Source organism: Hypanus sabinus, chromosome 9 (genome assembly GCF_030144855.1).
Source record: "Hypanus sabinus isolate sHypSab1 chromosome 9, sHypSab1.hap1, whole genome shotgun sequence".
NCBI lineage: Eukaryota > Metazoa > Chordata > Chondrichthyes > Myliobatiformes > Dasyatidae > Hypanus > Hypanus sabinus.
This window is the reverse complement of record NC_082714.1, coordinates 40,822,688-40,839,365: the sequence shown is the minus strand read 5'-3', so window position 1 is coordinate 40,839,365 and position 16,678 is coordinate 40,822,688. Positions and strand designations below refer to the sequence as shown.

At 42.2% G+C, this 16,678-nt stretch overlaps 1 protein-coding gene across 1 annotated transcript in view; it reads left to right on the top strand.

Moving 5' to 3' along the window:
* Nucleotides 1-16,678, top strand: part of slc29a4a (solute carrier family 29 member 4a) — an 81,396-nt gene that overhangs the window by 14,171 nt on the left and 50,547 nt on the right. The window contains exon 2 of the mRNA XM_059979535.1: nucleotides 11,801-12,002. Coding sequence (XP_059835518.1) covers nucleotides 11,834-12,002 — 169 coding nt within the window. The 5' untranslated portion in view covers nucleotides 11,801-11,833. The remainder of the gene's footprint in view (nucleotides 1-11,800; nucleotides 12,003-16,678) is intronic.

Here is a 16,678-nt window from a genome sequence, read left to right as displayed (position 1 = left end):
CCTCTCACCTCCTGCGTTCTTGACGGCAACACCTCCAGGCCTTAAGATTCAGAGTTAAAATTCACTGAGACTTGATGAGGTGTGGCTTTCTGGAAGCCGAGGGATTCAACAAGGCTCTCTATATTTCCCTATAAGAGGTTATTTGACCATTAAGTGATCCCATCTCCCACAAATTTCTCTTCAGCCTATTCTCTCTCCTTCTACTACCCATCTGCAGCAGGGGTAACTCACTGTGGTTAATCAGCCACCAACCGGCTCAGCTTTGTGATTGGGAGGAAACCAGAACGCCCTGTGGAAATGCACGCGATGGAGTCCCTGCAGACTCCTCACAGAGAACACTGGAGATCAACGTCGAACACTGGCCGTTGGAGTTGAGAGGCAGCAGTACCAGCCGCTCTGGCCTCGCCCTGCTTCAAAGGTCGGAGCATTCGAAGAGCTAGACTACGAGCTGGTCCTGCAGTTTCCCGGCAGACTGCACAGCAGATCCGAAGTCAGCTTCAGGAAGACAGAGTCAGAAGCAAGAAATGGAATGCTTCCCAGAGTCCCCCAACCAAAGCAACCTTCAGAACAGTAAAACATGTTTATTGTTGAGATCCACATCGCAATCTGGGTGATACTGATCGAGGGACATGAACTCAAAGCTCGAGTATTCAGCTTCATTTACTCCCATACCTTGATGTAGTGATGAACAAAGCACTCGATACCAGGCAGTTGGACCAGTCTGCAACATTGGACAGGCCCTACCAGATCTCACCGGAGTGTTAGGAGCAGTTTTAGCACCTTGCTTTGAAGGATAACTTGGCTATGGAAGGAGTACAGATTAATTAAACACAAAGTACACTGCAGATGCTGTGTCCTGACGAAGGGTCTCGGTCCGAAACGTTGACTGCTCGTTTCCACGGATACTGCCCAACCTGCTGAGTTCCTCCAGCGTGTTTGTACGTGTTGTACAGATTACTTAATTGATGTCTGAGGGTTTATTTACGAGGGGAGGTTGCATGAATTGATGTCATCTCCTCAAATGTACATGGTTCAGGGGTGATTTGAATGAAGCGGATGGTGTATAGTCAGAATGAGCTACCAACAACAGTATTTTATGAGGCCTCTCCATTGGGGTCGACCATGGAAGTTGCATCCTAGCTGTCCAGATACGCAAGCCTGGGCAGTACAATAAGGAGAGCAAGCTGTTGCCCATGTAGCAAACTCCCTCTCTCCAAGCAGCTGATGAACCCAAAGGGACGCCAGAGACCAATACAGTTTGGCACCAGCAGCACTGCCAGAGTTACCAGTCAGCAGTGAACTCAATGTAGGACTGCCTTAGGGACTCCAGCTGCAGATTTTTCCCCTCGGGATTTACTCCTGCAGCCTTCTAAGGCAGCAGAGGTTTGAGATCAGAGTTTTCCTTCTCCTGGATGAGCTGCCAACCACAGCTGATGAGCCCCATCTGCCCGAAGCGACTGGGTTTAAGGCACCAGTAACCTGCCTTTGCCCCTTCTCCAGCCCGGTAGAAACAGTTCCACCGGACTTAGCAGTTAAGCCACATGTGAAGGCCAGGAGCTGGACTTGGTTGTCAGAGGCTATTTGAACTCACACCATTGGGAGCTTTTTAATAGGTAGTGGACGCTTAACCCCATTACCACTGTTGGCTATAACAACCATAGGAGGAGTCTGGAGAACTATGGACCAAATGCAGGTGGATGAACTAGCCCACTAGGAAGGCTGTCGGCATTGGACGAGCTGTCCGAAGACCCTGTTTCCATCTGGATGAATCTAAGACTACTGTTTTCTTAGGCTTGCTACAATCACCTTCACAAAGAATTATTGTATTGTTACACCAAAAAAGAGAGAGAAGGCCCTTTAAAACCAAGCCATCTTCGTGTAAGATAATTGATCTCATTGTCCTGCTCATTCTCTTTGGCCTCGCAACAAACACCAAATGCTGGAGAAGCTCAGCTGGTCGGGCAGCATCTGTGGATAAGAATAAACAATCGACGTTTCAGGCCAAGACCCTTCTTCAGGACTTTTCCTCTAAGTGCTTATCAAGTCTTTTATAAAAGTCAGATTTGAATCTGCTTCCGTGTCTGCAATTAGCTAACTATTCCTAGTAATTCCTGTGTTTACTTTGGTGCTTTTATCAAAAACTTTAGGTTAGTATCCTGTTCTTTTTGTTGGTTAAACCCTTCATTGATCTCCAACACTATCAAATCTCCTCTCAACCTTCTCTGTTCCAAGGGACAAAACCTTTTCTTTCCCAGCCTGTCAGTGTAATTGCATTTGAGGAATTATTTTGCTAAAACTTTTCTATGTTTTTACCTGATGCCTTCACGCCTTTCCTAAAATGCAGTGCTCATGCTGGTGCAGTGCTGCTTGAAAACGAACCATTTCTTTTTAAGAAGTTCCGCATCATCTCCTTATTTGTCTAATTAACAAAACTTAAATTATTCAGCTACTGATGCCACCGAATTCTGAGCCCAACCTCCGAAGTACCTGGCGAGCAATTTAATTACTTTGCTCTCACTCCATATCAACAATCTTAAATGAAGCTATGGAGCTAAGAAGGGCAGATAAATCTTTATGGGCAACACACACAAAATGCTGGAGGAACTCAGCAGGACAGGCAACATCTATGATAAAGGGTACTGTCGACGTTTCGAGATGAGACCCTCCGAAACATCAGCTGTTTACTCTTCTCCAGAGATGCTGCCTGGCCTGCTGAGTTCCTCAATCATTTTGAGTGTGTTGCTTGGATTTCCAGCATCTGCAGATTTTCTCTTGTTGGTGATTAAATCTTTATGGGTACTGACTTAAATCTCCCCCCAACCTGAAGGTTATCTCAAGCATCATCAACCAACCCTTCACATTAACACCTGTCTCCAGCGTGTATAGTAAGTAAAGCCCAGGTCCTGTATTTGCACTTTCACATAATCCTTCCTGCTTCAAATGTTTGTGCACTTGAATTCACGGTGTATCCCTGCAGATCATTTTCAGAAATATTTAATACCCCATTTTGAGTGAAATTTCTGTTATTGCCTGTAATTTACAAACTTTAATTTATTTTGTTTTATATATTTAGACAAATGCAGTAAAATCTATTTCGTTCATTCATTTATCTATGGACTTATTTAAATAAATAATTCACAGTGTGAATTAGGCCTTCCAGCCCATCGAGCTGTGCCACCCAGCAAACCTGCAATTTAACCCTAGCCTAATCACAGGAAAATTTACAATGAACAATTAACCTACCAACTGCTACGTCTTTGGACTGTGGGAGGAAACCGGAGCACCTGGAGGAAACCCACGCGGTCACATGGAGAATGGACAAAATCCTTACAGGCAGCGGCGGTAATAACTGTTGCTATTTAAGTCATCTTATATTCCCTCAGACTAACTATGCCACACTATTTCCTGCTATGGTGATGCTTCAATTTCAAAGCCAGTTCTCGTTTCCTTGTTCTAAGGTTGCCTTTACTTAAGCCTTGGCTGATAACATTAATTAACTTTACAGCCGGGAAAAAATTCCCAGCTTTATTTAAGGGGAAATCATTCAGTTTGATTGGGCCTTTCTTTCCCCCAGAGCTGGGTCCACGGTTCCATGAATCTGTAATATTCCCTCAGTCATATTTGCATTCATTATCAATGATCTGCATGGTTAAACCCAAGTTTATCTGATCAATGTTTTCAATTAAATCAAGAAATTGGCACTTTTTTACATTCTACTTGGTCTTGTTTTAAAATTCAACCTTTTTGGATAAATTTAAGAGTCTTATTGGAACAAATCATTGGAATACAACTTCCACATAATCCAATATTATTTTTACTAGGTGATATTGAAGGGATAAAACCAAAACTTAAATTGAACAAATATCAGAAAAAAATTATAAAAATTGCATTGGCAGCAGCCAAAAAGGCTATTCCAGTTACTTGGAAATCAGATTCATACTTAACTATGGACCGTTGGAATAATGAAATTTTTAGCTGCATTCCACTTGAAAAAATTACTTATAATTTAGGAAATGAATATGACATATTTCTGAAAATTTGACATCCTTATTTACAAAAGATAGGATTAAGTATATAAGTTCTTTGAAGATAAAGTTATTAGCCATTTGGGGAAAGAAATAAATATATATATTAAAGTTATTTTCAACTCCATGGAGCATGTGGGGATCTTCCGATATCCAGGCACTCTTACTTTCTTTCTTCTTTCTTTTTCTTTTCCCCTTTTTTTTCAGATGGGGATGTTAGCGGGGGAAGGGTTAAGGGGAGGGGGTAGGGCTGATATTATACTCTACTATTCTATCACACTATTCATTCTATGTAATTATCTTAAAAATTGAATTAAAAATATATTTTTAAAAATGATCTGCATGGTTGCTGATAAATCCAACTTATTGACATCGGCCTCCAACTCTGGCAACTGAACCTTCTCTGCATGAGTGGAATGTCACAAAGCAATATCAACTATCTTCAGCTGCCAGGATAAAATGTTGGTACCCCAGCGAAGAACATTTACTCAATATGCACATGTTAAGGTCGCTGTTATGATGGACAGGTAATATTTAGAAGGATTTTAGAGAGATTTCTGGGTTATATTAGCAAAACTAGCCTCATTTACATAGTCTAGGATTGTTAAAGCGGAAGTGCTATCGTAAGACTTTATTTTGCCGTATTTGTAATTCAGACCCTGGATATACAACTTGAGTCCAGGAGCTGGGAAGTATTAATATGGTGAATGAAACAATCTTCATGGTCATTTAAAGCATTCGCCAAGCTCACCGGAGGGTTTCGAGAAAAATGTCTTCCATCTTAACCTGTTGTGCCTACTTGAAACTTCCGATCCAGAACAAAGATGTTGACTCTTTGCTGCCCTCTGAAGTGACTTTGCTAATCTACATCAGAATGGCTTCAGTGGCTCAAAATGGTGTTTTATCATCACATCCTCAGTGAAGCCTTTCTACGAAGGCTGAGGAAAGTCCATCTCCCACCCCCCATCCTCATCACATTCTACAGGGGTTGTATTGAGAGCTCCCTGAGCAGCTGCATCACTGCCTGGTTCGGAAATTGCACCATCTCGGATCGCAAGACCCTGCAGTGGATAGTGAGGTCAGCTGAGAAGATCATCGGGGTCTCTCTTCCCGCCATCACGGACATTTACACTACACACTGTATCCGCAAAGGAAACAGCATTATGAGGGACCCCATGCACCTCTCATACAATCTCTTCTCCCTCCTGCCGTTTGGGAAAAGACACTGAAGCATTTGGGCTCTCACAACCAGACTATGTAACAGTTTCTTCCCCCAAGCTATCAGACTCAATACCCAGAGTCTGGACTGACACATTGCCCTATTGTCCTGTGTATTATTTATTGCAATGCCTGCACTGTTTCTGTGCACTTTACGCAGTTCTGTGTAGGTCTGTAGTCTAGCATAGTTTTCTCTGTGTTGTTTTTTTACATAGTTCAGTCTAGTTTTTGTACTGTGTCATGTAACACCATGGTCCTCAAAAACGTTGTCTCATTTTTACTATGTACTGTACCAGCGGTTATGGTCGAAATGACAATAAAAGTGACTTGACTTGACTTGATAGGCACCAAATACTGGTCTAGCCTATGATATCCACTTTTTGTGACTGAATAAAACAAACTTGATGTTGATTCTATCACTCAAATGGTGATGGAGTCTGGAACCTACTGCCTGAATGCGGCATTGTGGTAGATAGCACTTTAGAGAGATTTTATAAAATGGCTGAATGAGCATTTATGGCAGAGATTGATATTGGGGAAGTAATAATGGTGTGAGAGTTATCAAGGAGAGACAGGGTGGGAAAAAGACAGATGAGGGAGGGGAAGGACAAGAGAAGGAAATAGAAAGGATTAACTGAAGAAAAGGAAAGGTTTGGGAGATAAAATCAGTGTGACCAAGACAGCTGAGAGACGGGTGCAAAAAGGAATGGAGAAAGTGATGAGGAAGAGAAAGAAAGGTTATGAAGATGAGAAGGTACAGAGAGAGGGAGAGGGAGGGAGGGAGAGGGGAAGGAGAGGGAGAGAGAGAGGGAGAGACAAAGAAGAGAAAGAAAGGCTATGGAGATCAGAATGTACAGAGAGAGGGGGAGAGTGAGAGGGAAATGGGGAGAGAGAGAGAGGAAGAAGAGGTAGAGGGAGAGTGATGAGGAAGAGAAAGACTATGAATATCAGAATGTACAGAGAGAGCGAGAGAGTGAGGAAGGGAGGGAGAGGGAGAGAGAGATAGGGAGAGGAAGAGGGTGTAAGAGAAAGGTAGGTAGAGAGTGAGCGAGAGAGTGAGTGAAGAGGAAGAGAAAGAAAGGTTATGAAGATCAGAATGTATAGGGAGAGAAAGGAAGAAATAATGATAAATTAATAGCGGAGCAAGACAAAATTAAATAAAGTGTGAAATAAAAAAGAGAGCGAGGAAGAAAGAAAGAGAATAATTGATGAAAGAGTTTTAAACAATATGCAAATTTAGTAATTAATGTGACTTTTATACCAAAGTGACCCCTGTATGAAAATAGTGAAGATAACAATCTTAGGGAGATACATTGTTCTCAGAGTGTTTTGTAAATTTATTAGAATATAGTTTGAGAAATGAGAGTTAAATTATAAATGAGATTATGCAAATTAATATTTTATTGCAATTTCAAAGGCTAAGGGTAATTTGATTGAGGTTTGCAAGCTGTTAAGGTACATTGCAAGGAAGTTTTTCAGTAGATGGCAAGTCTAGAGCCTGAGCCTAAAAATTAACTATGGGCCTTGCAGGTGAAGCCGGGAGACCTAGTCACAGTGAGTGAGTGACAGCAGTCTGCAACTCTCTTTCTCAAATATTTCTTGCTGAATCAGTCTTGAAGTTCAAATCTGAAATCCTTATTTTTGATAAATGAAGACAGTAAACAAAAGGGAAATTAGATTGGCCATTATTTCACTGAAATTGAGAATAGTTTGAGGGGCTAAGTCATCTTCCTTTGTCCCAGCCTGTGTTTAGCTTGGCAATTCTAAGTAGCCCCTTCACTCCACTGATTCTTTCACATCGCTGAATATAGGAAAAATCCCTCCTTGTAGATCTTGGACCGCAATTAGTATCTTAAGTGCCCAGATCCAATCCACTTGTAACTCTGACTGTAAGATTTCTCAGCACAATTATTTCCTGTTGAATCTAACAGGAGATATGTGGTCCATTCATTAGCATAGATACACGGTCACTTATGAAATATCACAATAGTGGCTTCTGAGTTATCAATGTGTGAAAAGAACTATTAATGGAGAAAGATGTTGCAGTGTAATGAAAGATCCCAGAGATGATCTCCACACTGGATGGTGGTATGCCCAGAAACCTATAAAGCAGGCTGGTTGTCAAAGGCAGAAAACAAAGGGAAATCTTACACTAGTCCAGTGAGGTAGCTATATTATATAAATAATTAACAAAAACTTTCTAATCCAGGAAAAGGCCTTAGCAAATATAAATAACATCAGAAAGTAGATATCTTTTGACCTTGAACCAGACCAGTAATGACACAGCCCATAGCCAGGGTTTGTAAATTTTATCTTCCTTACATATGGAAAATGCAAAAGGAACCCTGCTATTCTCTGCCATGAAGTTGTGACCACTGATCTGGCTCATGAACACCAGGTTCATGATCAAGAATAGATCAAGGATCATAATAACTTGCATTTATATATTTTTCATTTATTGATTTTAATGATCTGGACATCGCTAGCTAGCCTGCACTGATAGCCATCCCTAGATGCTCTTAAGAAAGTGGTGCTGAGTTCACTTCTTGAACTGCTGTGGTGAAGGTACTCACACAGTGCTGTCAGTGAGGGAGTTTTAAGATTTAAACTGAACTATGTTGAAGGGCCCATGATATATTTCCACGTCAGAATGGTGCACAACCCAGGGAAACCTACAGGTGGCAGTGTTTTCCCACTTACCTACTACGCTTGTTCTTGGATATTGTGGATGTGGGTGGTAATATTGGAATAACCTGGGAAGTAAATGAAGTAAAACTTGTAGCGCAGGGGCTGAATGTTTAGGATCACCCATGGGGCGCCTTCGCTCAGTCTGCCACAATAGGCGGGTTTTCCCAGTGGCCACCCGTTTTAACTCTACTACCCATTCCTATTCCGACATGCTGATCCACGGCCTCCTCTGCTGCCATAATGAGGCCACTCTCAGGTTGAAGGGGCAGCACCTCCTATTCAGTCTGAGTAGCCTCCGGCCTGATGGCCTGAACATCGAACTCTTCACTTCCAAAAATGTTTCCCACCTCTCCCTTTTCTCTTTTGCCATTCCCCATTCTAGATCCCCTCTTACCCCTTCTCTTCACACGCCTATCACCTGTCTCTGGGCTCCATCATCCTTTCTTTTCTCCCATGATCCACCCGCCTCTTCTTCTTTTTCAGCCCTTTACCTTTCCCACCTATCACCTCCCTGCTTCTCTCTTTATACTGCTCACCTTTCCCCTCACCTGCTGGTCATATCTCTTGCCCCTCCTTCCCCCCCTCTTCCCACCTTCTTATTCTGGTTTCAACCACCTTCCTTTCCAGCCATGAGGAAAGAGCTCAGCCCTGGACATCAACTGTTTGTTTATCTCCATAAATGCTGCCTGAGCTGCTGAGTTCATCTAGTGCTTTGTGTGTTACACAGGGTACCAATCAGGAAGGCTATTTTTGCCCTGGATGCTTTCTCTGCATCATATGAAAAAGATTGATATAATTAAATACAACCTGTTGAAAATGAGTCTTCTTCAATTAAAATTTAAATGGGAAATGCTGCTATATAAACACTTCTCTGTTTGCCTTTTGGATGTTTTTCTACGGTGCTATAAGTTCTCGTGTCAGTTTATACTTGAGAAACCCTCTATTGGAAGTACTTTTTATAAAATTTTGTTGTTTAGTTTCAAATAGCTAAATTTCCCGTTATTTTTAAGTAAATCCATTGTTTCTTACATTGAAGAATGCAACCCAGTATTTATTCAATAACTTTTAATGCTTCAGTTTAAAGATTTTAGAACATACGAAGTATTTCTGTTTCACATGGAAAAGTATGAAAAAATTTGATTTTCTCATACTCAAAGCATGAGATAATTTGATATGCCTTCTGTGCAGCACATCAATAAATGATTATTTAAACTAAATATCAGGAACTTGAAAAGTTCATTAAGATTAATAAAAGATACCTATTTGCTAATTAATGATTGGTGAAGTCATTGGAAACAGCTGTCCTGCATACATATTTGATGTCATAATTAGCAAAAGCATCTATGTCTCATTTCAACTATATAAAAATAAAAGTTTGAGTTTAAAGAGTATATTACACTGAATACTCAAAGCCTTACTTTTTGTTTACCTGAAGCTCTGCTCTTTTTACAAAGTGTGTATATTCCAAAATTAAATTTTGATAAAGCATGTAGGACTATATTGCATTTCTACCCCATTGCCTATATAGACATACCATTCCCTCTATTCAACACACCTGAGAAGCTGGAGGAACTGGCAGGCCAGGCAGCATCTATGGAAAAGAGTACAGTCAATGGTTCAGGCTGAGGCCCATCGAAAGGACTGAGTTTTCTCTTGTTTGCCACTCCCTCTATTAATTAGTTTGCATGCATGTTTATATATTATCATAAATACTGCACATAGCATTTTTTGGAACTAGATCCCTCAAAGTTGCCATGTAAATTGATAAGGTTGTTAAGAAGACATACGGTTAGTTGGACTTCATTAATCAATGGACTGCATTCAGACACCACAAGATAATGTTGCAGCTGTATAAAGCTTTGCTGAGGTCACACCTGGAATAGTGTGTTCAGCTCTGGTCACCTCATTATAGGAAGGTTGTAGAAATTTTAGAGAAGGCACACAGGAGATTTACCAGGGTGCTGCCCGGACTAGAGGGCATGGTTTATGAAGATAAGTTGAGCGAACTAGGGCTTTTCTCTGTGGAGCAAAGGAAGATGAGAGGTGACTTGAAAGAGATGTACAAGATGACAAGAGTCAACGATTGAGTGGACAGCTGGAGACGTTCTCCCCCAGGGTGGCAATGGCTAATACAAGATGGCATAATTTTAAGGTGATTGAAGGGAAGAATTGGGGTGGGGGAGGGGGGAGATGACAGGGTGTGGTTGCTGTGTGTGATGCACCATCAATAACTCTCGGAGATGTGAGTCAAGGTAGGCTTTTATTAGCTGGAAGAAAGCACCGTCAGCAGCAAGAGTCCACCACACAACATCCTGGAGACTGAGGGAGGAGCAGTGCCTCCAATCGCCTTTATACAGGGGTTTGTGGGAGGAGCCACAGGAGCAGTCAGCAGAGGGGTGTGTCCAGACAGGTATATGTAGTTCACCACAGTGCGGAACGCCTGCAAGGGGTGGTGGTGGAGGCAGATACTTTAGGGACATATAAGAGACTCTTAGTTAGAGACGGATGATAAAAAATGGAAGGAAGGGTTAGATTGATCTTTGAGTAGCTTAAAAGTTTGGCACAACACAGTGAGCTGAAAGGCCAGTACTGTACTGTTCCATCCTTTATGATTCAAAGTAAAAAGAAGCAAGCTGAAGAAACTGTTACTCTATTAACCACCATCTCAATCTGATTAAAATTGAAAATCAATGCTAAATTGTGCTTGAGTGATGAATATTGATCAGGACTTCTGTCCTTAAATCTTATACTCATTTTAACATCCTATCTGAGAAATGGACCTGAAGACAGTGTGGCATTCCCTCAGTCTTGCACTGAACATGCTGCCTAGTTTAGGCGATGACGTTTCTGGGGCAAATCTTGAACCACCACCACCACCTTTTTGCGATTCAGAAATGTGTTTGCCCCAACTGAGCCTCAGCTGTCACTGAGTGGAATAGGGATGGGGGGAGCTCACAGAATTTCCCAGAGTACTTCACCATTTAAGAAAAGGTTAGTTGAAAGTGGGTTGTGAATCTGGATAAAGAACAGGATCACAACTACTGATCATTGTGAGGAATACACACCAGCTCAGAATGGTTGATTCCATGTTGCCTTTCCAATGTCATTGCATCTCCTCCATCGTTTATCCCAATGGAGTCGAATGACTCATGGCGGATGAGGGACATCCTGCCTAGTTTCTCTGTTAGCTTGTTAACGTATTGGCAAAGAGCCCATTCCCAAACACAACATGGGTTCCCTGGTAAAACATATAAAATTGCTTTGATAGGATGCACCTTTCCAATAATGTAATATGTGAGCATGTTTCCCCTCAAACAACACACTTGCTTGCCTGGTAAACTTGTTCTCGCATTGGAAAAACTTCTCCATTCACTTTCTCCAATTTAAAGGCAGAGCTACGGACACTTTCATGCATCTAATCAATGATTATCTTTTTATGGGATATGTTGTAGTCTTTTTTCACTTCTTGCTCAGGCTCCCTTGATTCTTCCACTGAGACGTCAATGACTCATAGTGCCGCCTCCTGTACTCACGCACAACTCGACCACTGCCTTTGCTCCTATTTTTGAGCTCACTGAATTTCTAATGAAATCTGAGTTTTATATCAAATTGCAAGTTCAATGTTAACTCTAAGAAACTTCAGTTTACTGGCGGCTGACATCAGCCAACATTTAGACGTCAAATTCAGGAACAGTTAAAAGCTTAGAAACTAGAAGACTGCTGTGCAAAATTGCTTCCATGATCTGCCTCATTTGCACCAGATTTACCACACACTAGCTTCCCAATTTTTTTATACAAACCAAGTAGTAGCCTGCTTTTAATAACACGTTGAAAAGATGACTGAACAACTGTTTCTGTTTTGAAATTAGAAAGTTTCCCCTTTCTGGTGAAGGAGATCGAGGATGGCTACTCTGGGCACAGAGAGTTTCAGGAGTGGGACTCCAACTCAGACACCAGAAGGGAATGTGGTGATGAACTTCAGTTTTGATGGATATCCACTGGAAGAGGATGAAATTCAGATCAAGGAGAGGAAGAGGCAAGGCAGCAGGATGTCCATAGTCAATGAACCAGGTGATGTGGCATCTGTAAATGTGTATTTGCACATTAGTTCCTTTACTTACCCCACTTCAGTCCTTTACGTTGTCACGTACATGCAGCCTGTAAAAGTTTCAGCAGCAACAGAACACACCCGGAGTCTGGTTTTGCTGTTAACAAAACACTATTTCATTAGTAATGACGTAATATAGTCACTTAAACCAGGTAAATCAAGAGTTAATGGTGTTATGCATATATAAGTGTAAAATTATAAATATCAAAACTTCTTTAAGCTTAGGTGGTAAGAGTTACAGTCTTACGATAGCATGTAAGAAAAGTTCAGTTCAAAATGCACAGGTTAATTAATGCGAGATGTTTGTAATCCAAAGGTGAATGTTGTGAGAAGGCAATTACGTCAATATTCCACAGATTCCACGACAGCAATACAAAAGAACAGTAGCAGTAGGTTTTATCTCCGAAGTTGTTCCACTCCACACACAAAATATCACCAACAGTGATCTTCAACGAATATCCTTTCAATACAAGTGGTACCACACCCAAATTCAGCTAAGGGGCATCCCAAAGTGGTGACCACAGGATACTCAAACAGAATCCACGTATGGATTATCACCAACAGTAGCTTGTCACAAAGGGGACCATCTCCAAGGGAACCACCAGGCAAGGGTCGACACAAGGGTAGATTCCACAAGGTTACCCCAATCACACACAACGTGATAGCCACTTATCCAGTTCCACATCATGCGAGATAACTCCAACAGTGATTTCTTCAGAGAACTACCACACCCAGACAAAGCGTAAACACACACGTGGTATTCACAAAAGTTTTCCCCTCACCAGAGAACCCACTCCTGTGGATTAACTATGTGACAATCACACTTTGGTAGCTGAATGGAAACAAACTCACCCTTATGGGCTACTTAGAGAGAAAGTCCAAATATTTGATCTCTTTGTCACCAGGTTTCTTCTGTTTCAAACCTTCCTCCCCTCCCCTCCCCTCTCCTCTCCGCTCCACAAAATTTCTTCTAGTTGCAGAAAACTTGTGAGAGTCATTTATCAATACTCTGGATCAATCTCAACTCAGCCCTTTTGGGCCAGTGAGAGTTTAAACCAGCGACCGACTCACTGGTGTCTTCCATTGCCTGAATCTATCTCGACTCTGACTGTGTGTGTCTGTGTCCTTGCAGAAAGTAAACGAGGTGCAGAGAAACCGTAACATTGATTGTCTATCAAATAACTCCACTCTCCACGTCATAGAAACCAAAGCAACTTTGTAATCAGTAGAAATCCATGTGTCCAAAAGTCAGTCTCATTCTCTCGTCATTTTAAAGTGACGATCCACAGATAAAATGAACCCTGGTGGTACATAACAATGTACCAGCAGACTTGCTGCACTCATGCCAGTGGTTGTGCTTTAGGTGCAAGCTTTGATGATACTGGGGTGAAATCTCTCTTCCAGCCTTAGTGTGGTGGGGACCTAGGCGAGGATGCATATGATGGAGCATCCAAAACTAGAATTGATGGTTCTAAGCTAGCCGCTAGACGAGAAATCAAAGTAGAGCTGACGGTTGAGCACCAAACCTCAGATCAGGTACTCTTTAAATTTAGAATCCTGTCGCCAAACTATGGCCTCCAATTAGTGAGATGGGCACGAATTTTTAAAGAGGCTGCGCCAACTATCCGTGTTCTGGAGAGTCGGAGCATCTAAATCCCAGAAGCGGGCGCAGTTAGGTGCGTACCGAAACAATTAGTCTAGGCATGTGAGTGGGAATATTCTGACATTGGGAAGAATGAAGTCAAATCTTCTGGAAGTGAATACAAGTGTCAGCCAATAGCAATGCTTATGTTAAATGCCAGTGACAGGACAAATATTCATCCTGCTAATGCTGATTATTGGGAAAGTCTCAGCCCGGGACCTTTCACTACAGCTCTTTGTGATCACACTCACAAACTAACGTCCCTTCACTCCAACACCTCACAGCCTCCTTACCATGGCTTTACATTATAACTACACAATCACCCCAAGAACTGATTCCCAGATCAAGTTGACCAATTGCATCTCTAGTTTCACCTTTCACATGTTGGCTTGTTCAAGAATGGGTCCTAGCTACTTTTACCTTCGTCTCTCTCTCTCTCTCTCTCTCTCTCTCTCTCTCTCTCTCTCTCTCTCTCTCTCTCTCTCTCTCTCTCTCTCTCTCTCTCTTCCTAAGGCTCTGTATCTTTTCAAATCTTTCCCCGGTCGGAAAAGCTTGGTCAAAAACCCACCGCTTTGATCAATCCCCTTAAGTTGTCTCCTCTTTCTCCTGATGAGAGGAACCTGGAATTCGTGTAATGTCATTGCTGCTCCTGGATTTGTTAATTTAACGGAGCAGATTTGAAAAGCTAGAGGCAAAAATATGTTTGAAAATTAACGACAAAACATTAATCTTTAATACTCATACAAATAAATTAGCCTTGTGTCTAATCACTCATTTGCATAGATTTAATTAGGAAAGTGGTTTCATCAAGCTTGTTCACACCACTGAGGTCTTGAAAGAAGCACACCGATCTTCCTTTCTAAATACATGAAGACATATTTCCATATGCAACACCTTCTGACATTTTGGGACCATTCAGCTGAGGATTACCAGACAAGTGAGAGAACCGATTTCTTTTCACACCTTTGTGCTATTTACCATCATTGCTTTTCTCAAGCTGATTTTTTTGCATCAATATTTTCAATAAATATCAGGCATGAGATTTCTTTCCGGACCACGTGTTATTTAGGTGCTGCCATTACAGTTACTGCTCATTAGCCACAGGCGTTCCGGGGGACAATGAAGCTTCTCCACCTCTGCATGGCCGTAACATTGCACACAAATAAAGAAGGATTCTTCATTGCCGTTTCTGTAACAATTACGTTTGACCAATCGGGGTCGTTAGCCCTGAGCTGGACCCTCAACCTGGAGGACTGGTGAACCACTCTTTGCCCTGTTTGGCCTGGGTGACCCTACCAAGAGCTAAAGCACAAGGCCCTGATTCCAGCCAATGTAGCTCTCCAGGTCATTGAGGTACATAAGATTCCAAACCCTACGACAAGGCTGAGGTTTTGTTGGAGGTTACTTACTTGCATAAATATAGCACCTGTGTAAGCCTCCATGCTTGTGGCTGCTGATGATGTGTGAGTATTCCCAGCTAATGCACACATTTTTGATGACAGTGCGTGTGTAAGTGTGACTGGATGGTCCTGCAAAGCCCCCAACAGAATCAACAATTATCTTTAAGGGTAGTTCTTGGTACACTCTCAAGAAGTGTTGTACAAGGAAGAAGGGCATATCTGCCAAGGATGACTGAAGGGCAATACTCTTAAGGGAACCTCAATAAGAGGCAATATCCAACGAACTAACATGAAATGTGTCACCTTCTGAACATTTCTGATCATGCCAGTATTTATTAGTTTTTATTTTATTGAGATACATCATGCAGTAGGCTCTTCCAGAGCTTCAACCCACACCACCAGCCTAGCCTAATTATGGGACAATTTACAATTTACAAAGACCTACCAACCCCCCAATATGTCTTTGGACTGTGGGGAGGAACCAGAGCCCCTGGAGGAAGCCCACGTATTCACGGGGAGAACGTATAAACACCTTACAGGCAGCTGCGGGAATTGAACCCCGGTTGCTGGTACTGTAAAGCGTTGTGCTAACCACTACGCTACCGCGCTGCCCTTACTTAGCTCCTGAGTTGAGCCATTGGCCAAGATTTGGTAACGGTGGCAGATTTCTTTCTCTGAAGGATATTTAGTGAACCAGGTGGGATTTTAAACAACAATCTGCCACTGAGACTATTTCTAAACAAATCAGCACTCTTTTAATTGTTTAAATTGAAACTTACCAGTGGTCAATGTCGGACTTGTAGATCAGCAGTCTAGAAAGCTGACTGCTAGTCCACTCATTTTAGCCGCTTCACCCTGCACGTCAAAGCTTATACCACCACTGCCAGGCCAGGTTCCAGGGTGTGACTGTCTGAAAGGAGAGAGGCTCCTTGTTGGAGGGAAGGTTTGTTTTCAGTGAGGGGTTGTGGTGTGTAGATTAAGGGACTGCCCCATTGGCTAATTGAATCAGAAACAATTGCTGGATGAGGAGAACGGACTCAAAATGAAGTGCTGCTGGCACCTACCGTTCCATGCCCACGATTGGCTAAACAATAGCCACCCCATGGATGGAGACCACTGCCTTTGGTATGACTGACCCCCCCCCCCCCCCACCATTTGGGTTGCTGCTGCTATCTCTACTTGTGCATTACATTAATCTATCAATGCAAGACAAGTGCAGTGTGACTGTGAGAGATGATCAAGGCGTTTGAGTAATGTGACTGCTGTATTCACAAACTGACATTTGGATGCCATGTGGTAACAGAATCAACTCTTAGGCTGTCTAAGAAAGGATGTGGGAAAATTATTAGTAGGTGAGTGTTGGAGCTATGGTGAATTGATCAGTGTCCGAGGCTAGAATGTAGTTGGTGGGTAGAGCTTTTGAAGATGCATGCGCAGGCTTGGTCATTGACTGTGTTCATATATCTGGGCAACACACACAAAATGGTGGAGGGGATCAGCAGGCCAAGCAGCATCTATGGAAAAGAGTAAATAGTCGACATTTCATCATCTGAAGGGTGAGTTCCTTCAGCATTTTGTATGTGTGGCTTCAATTTCC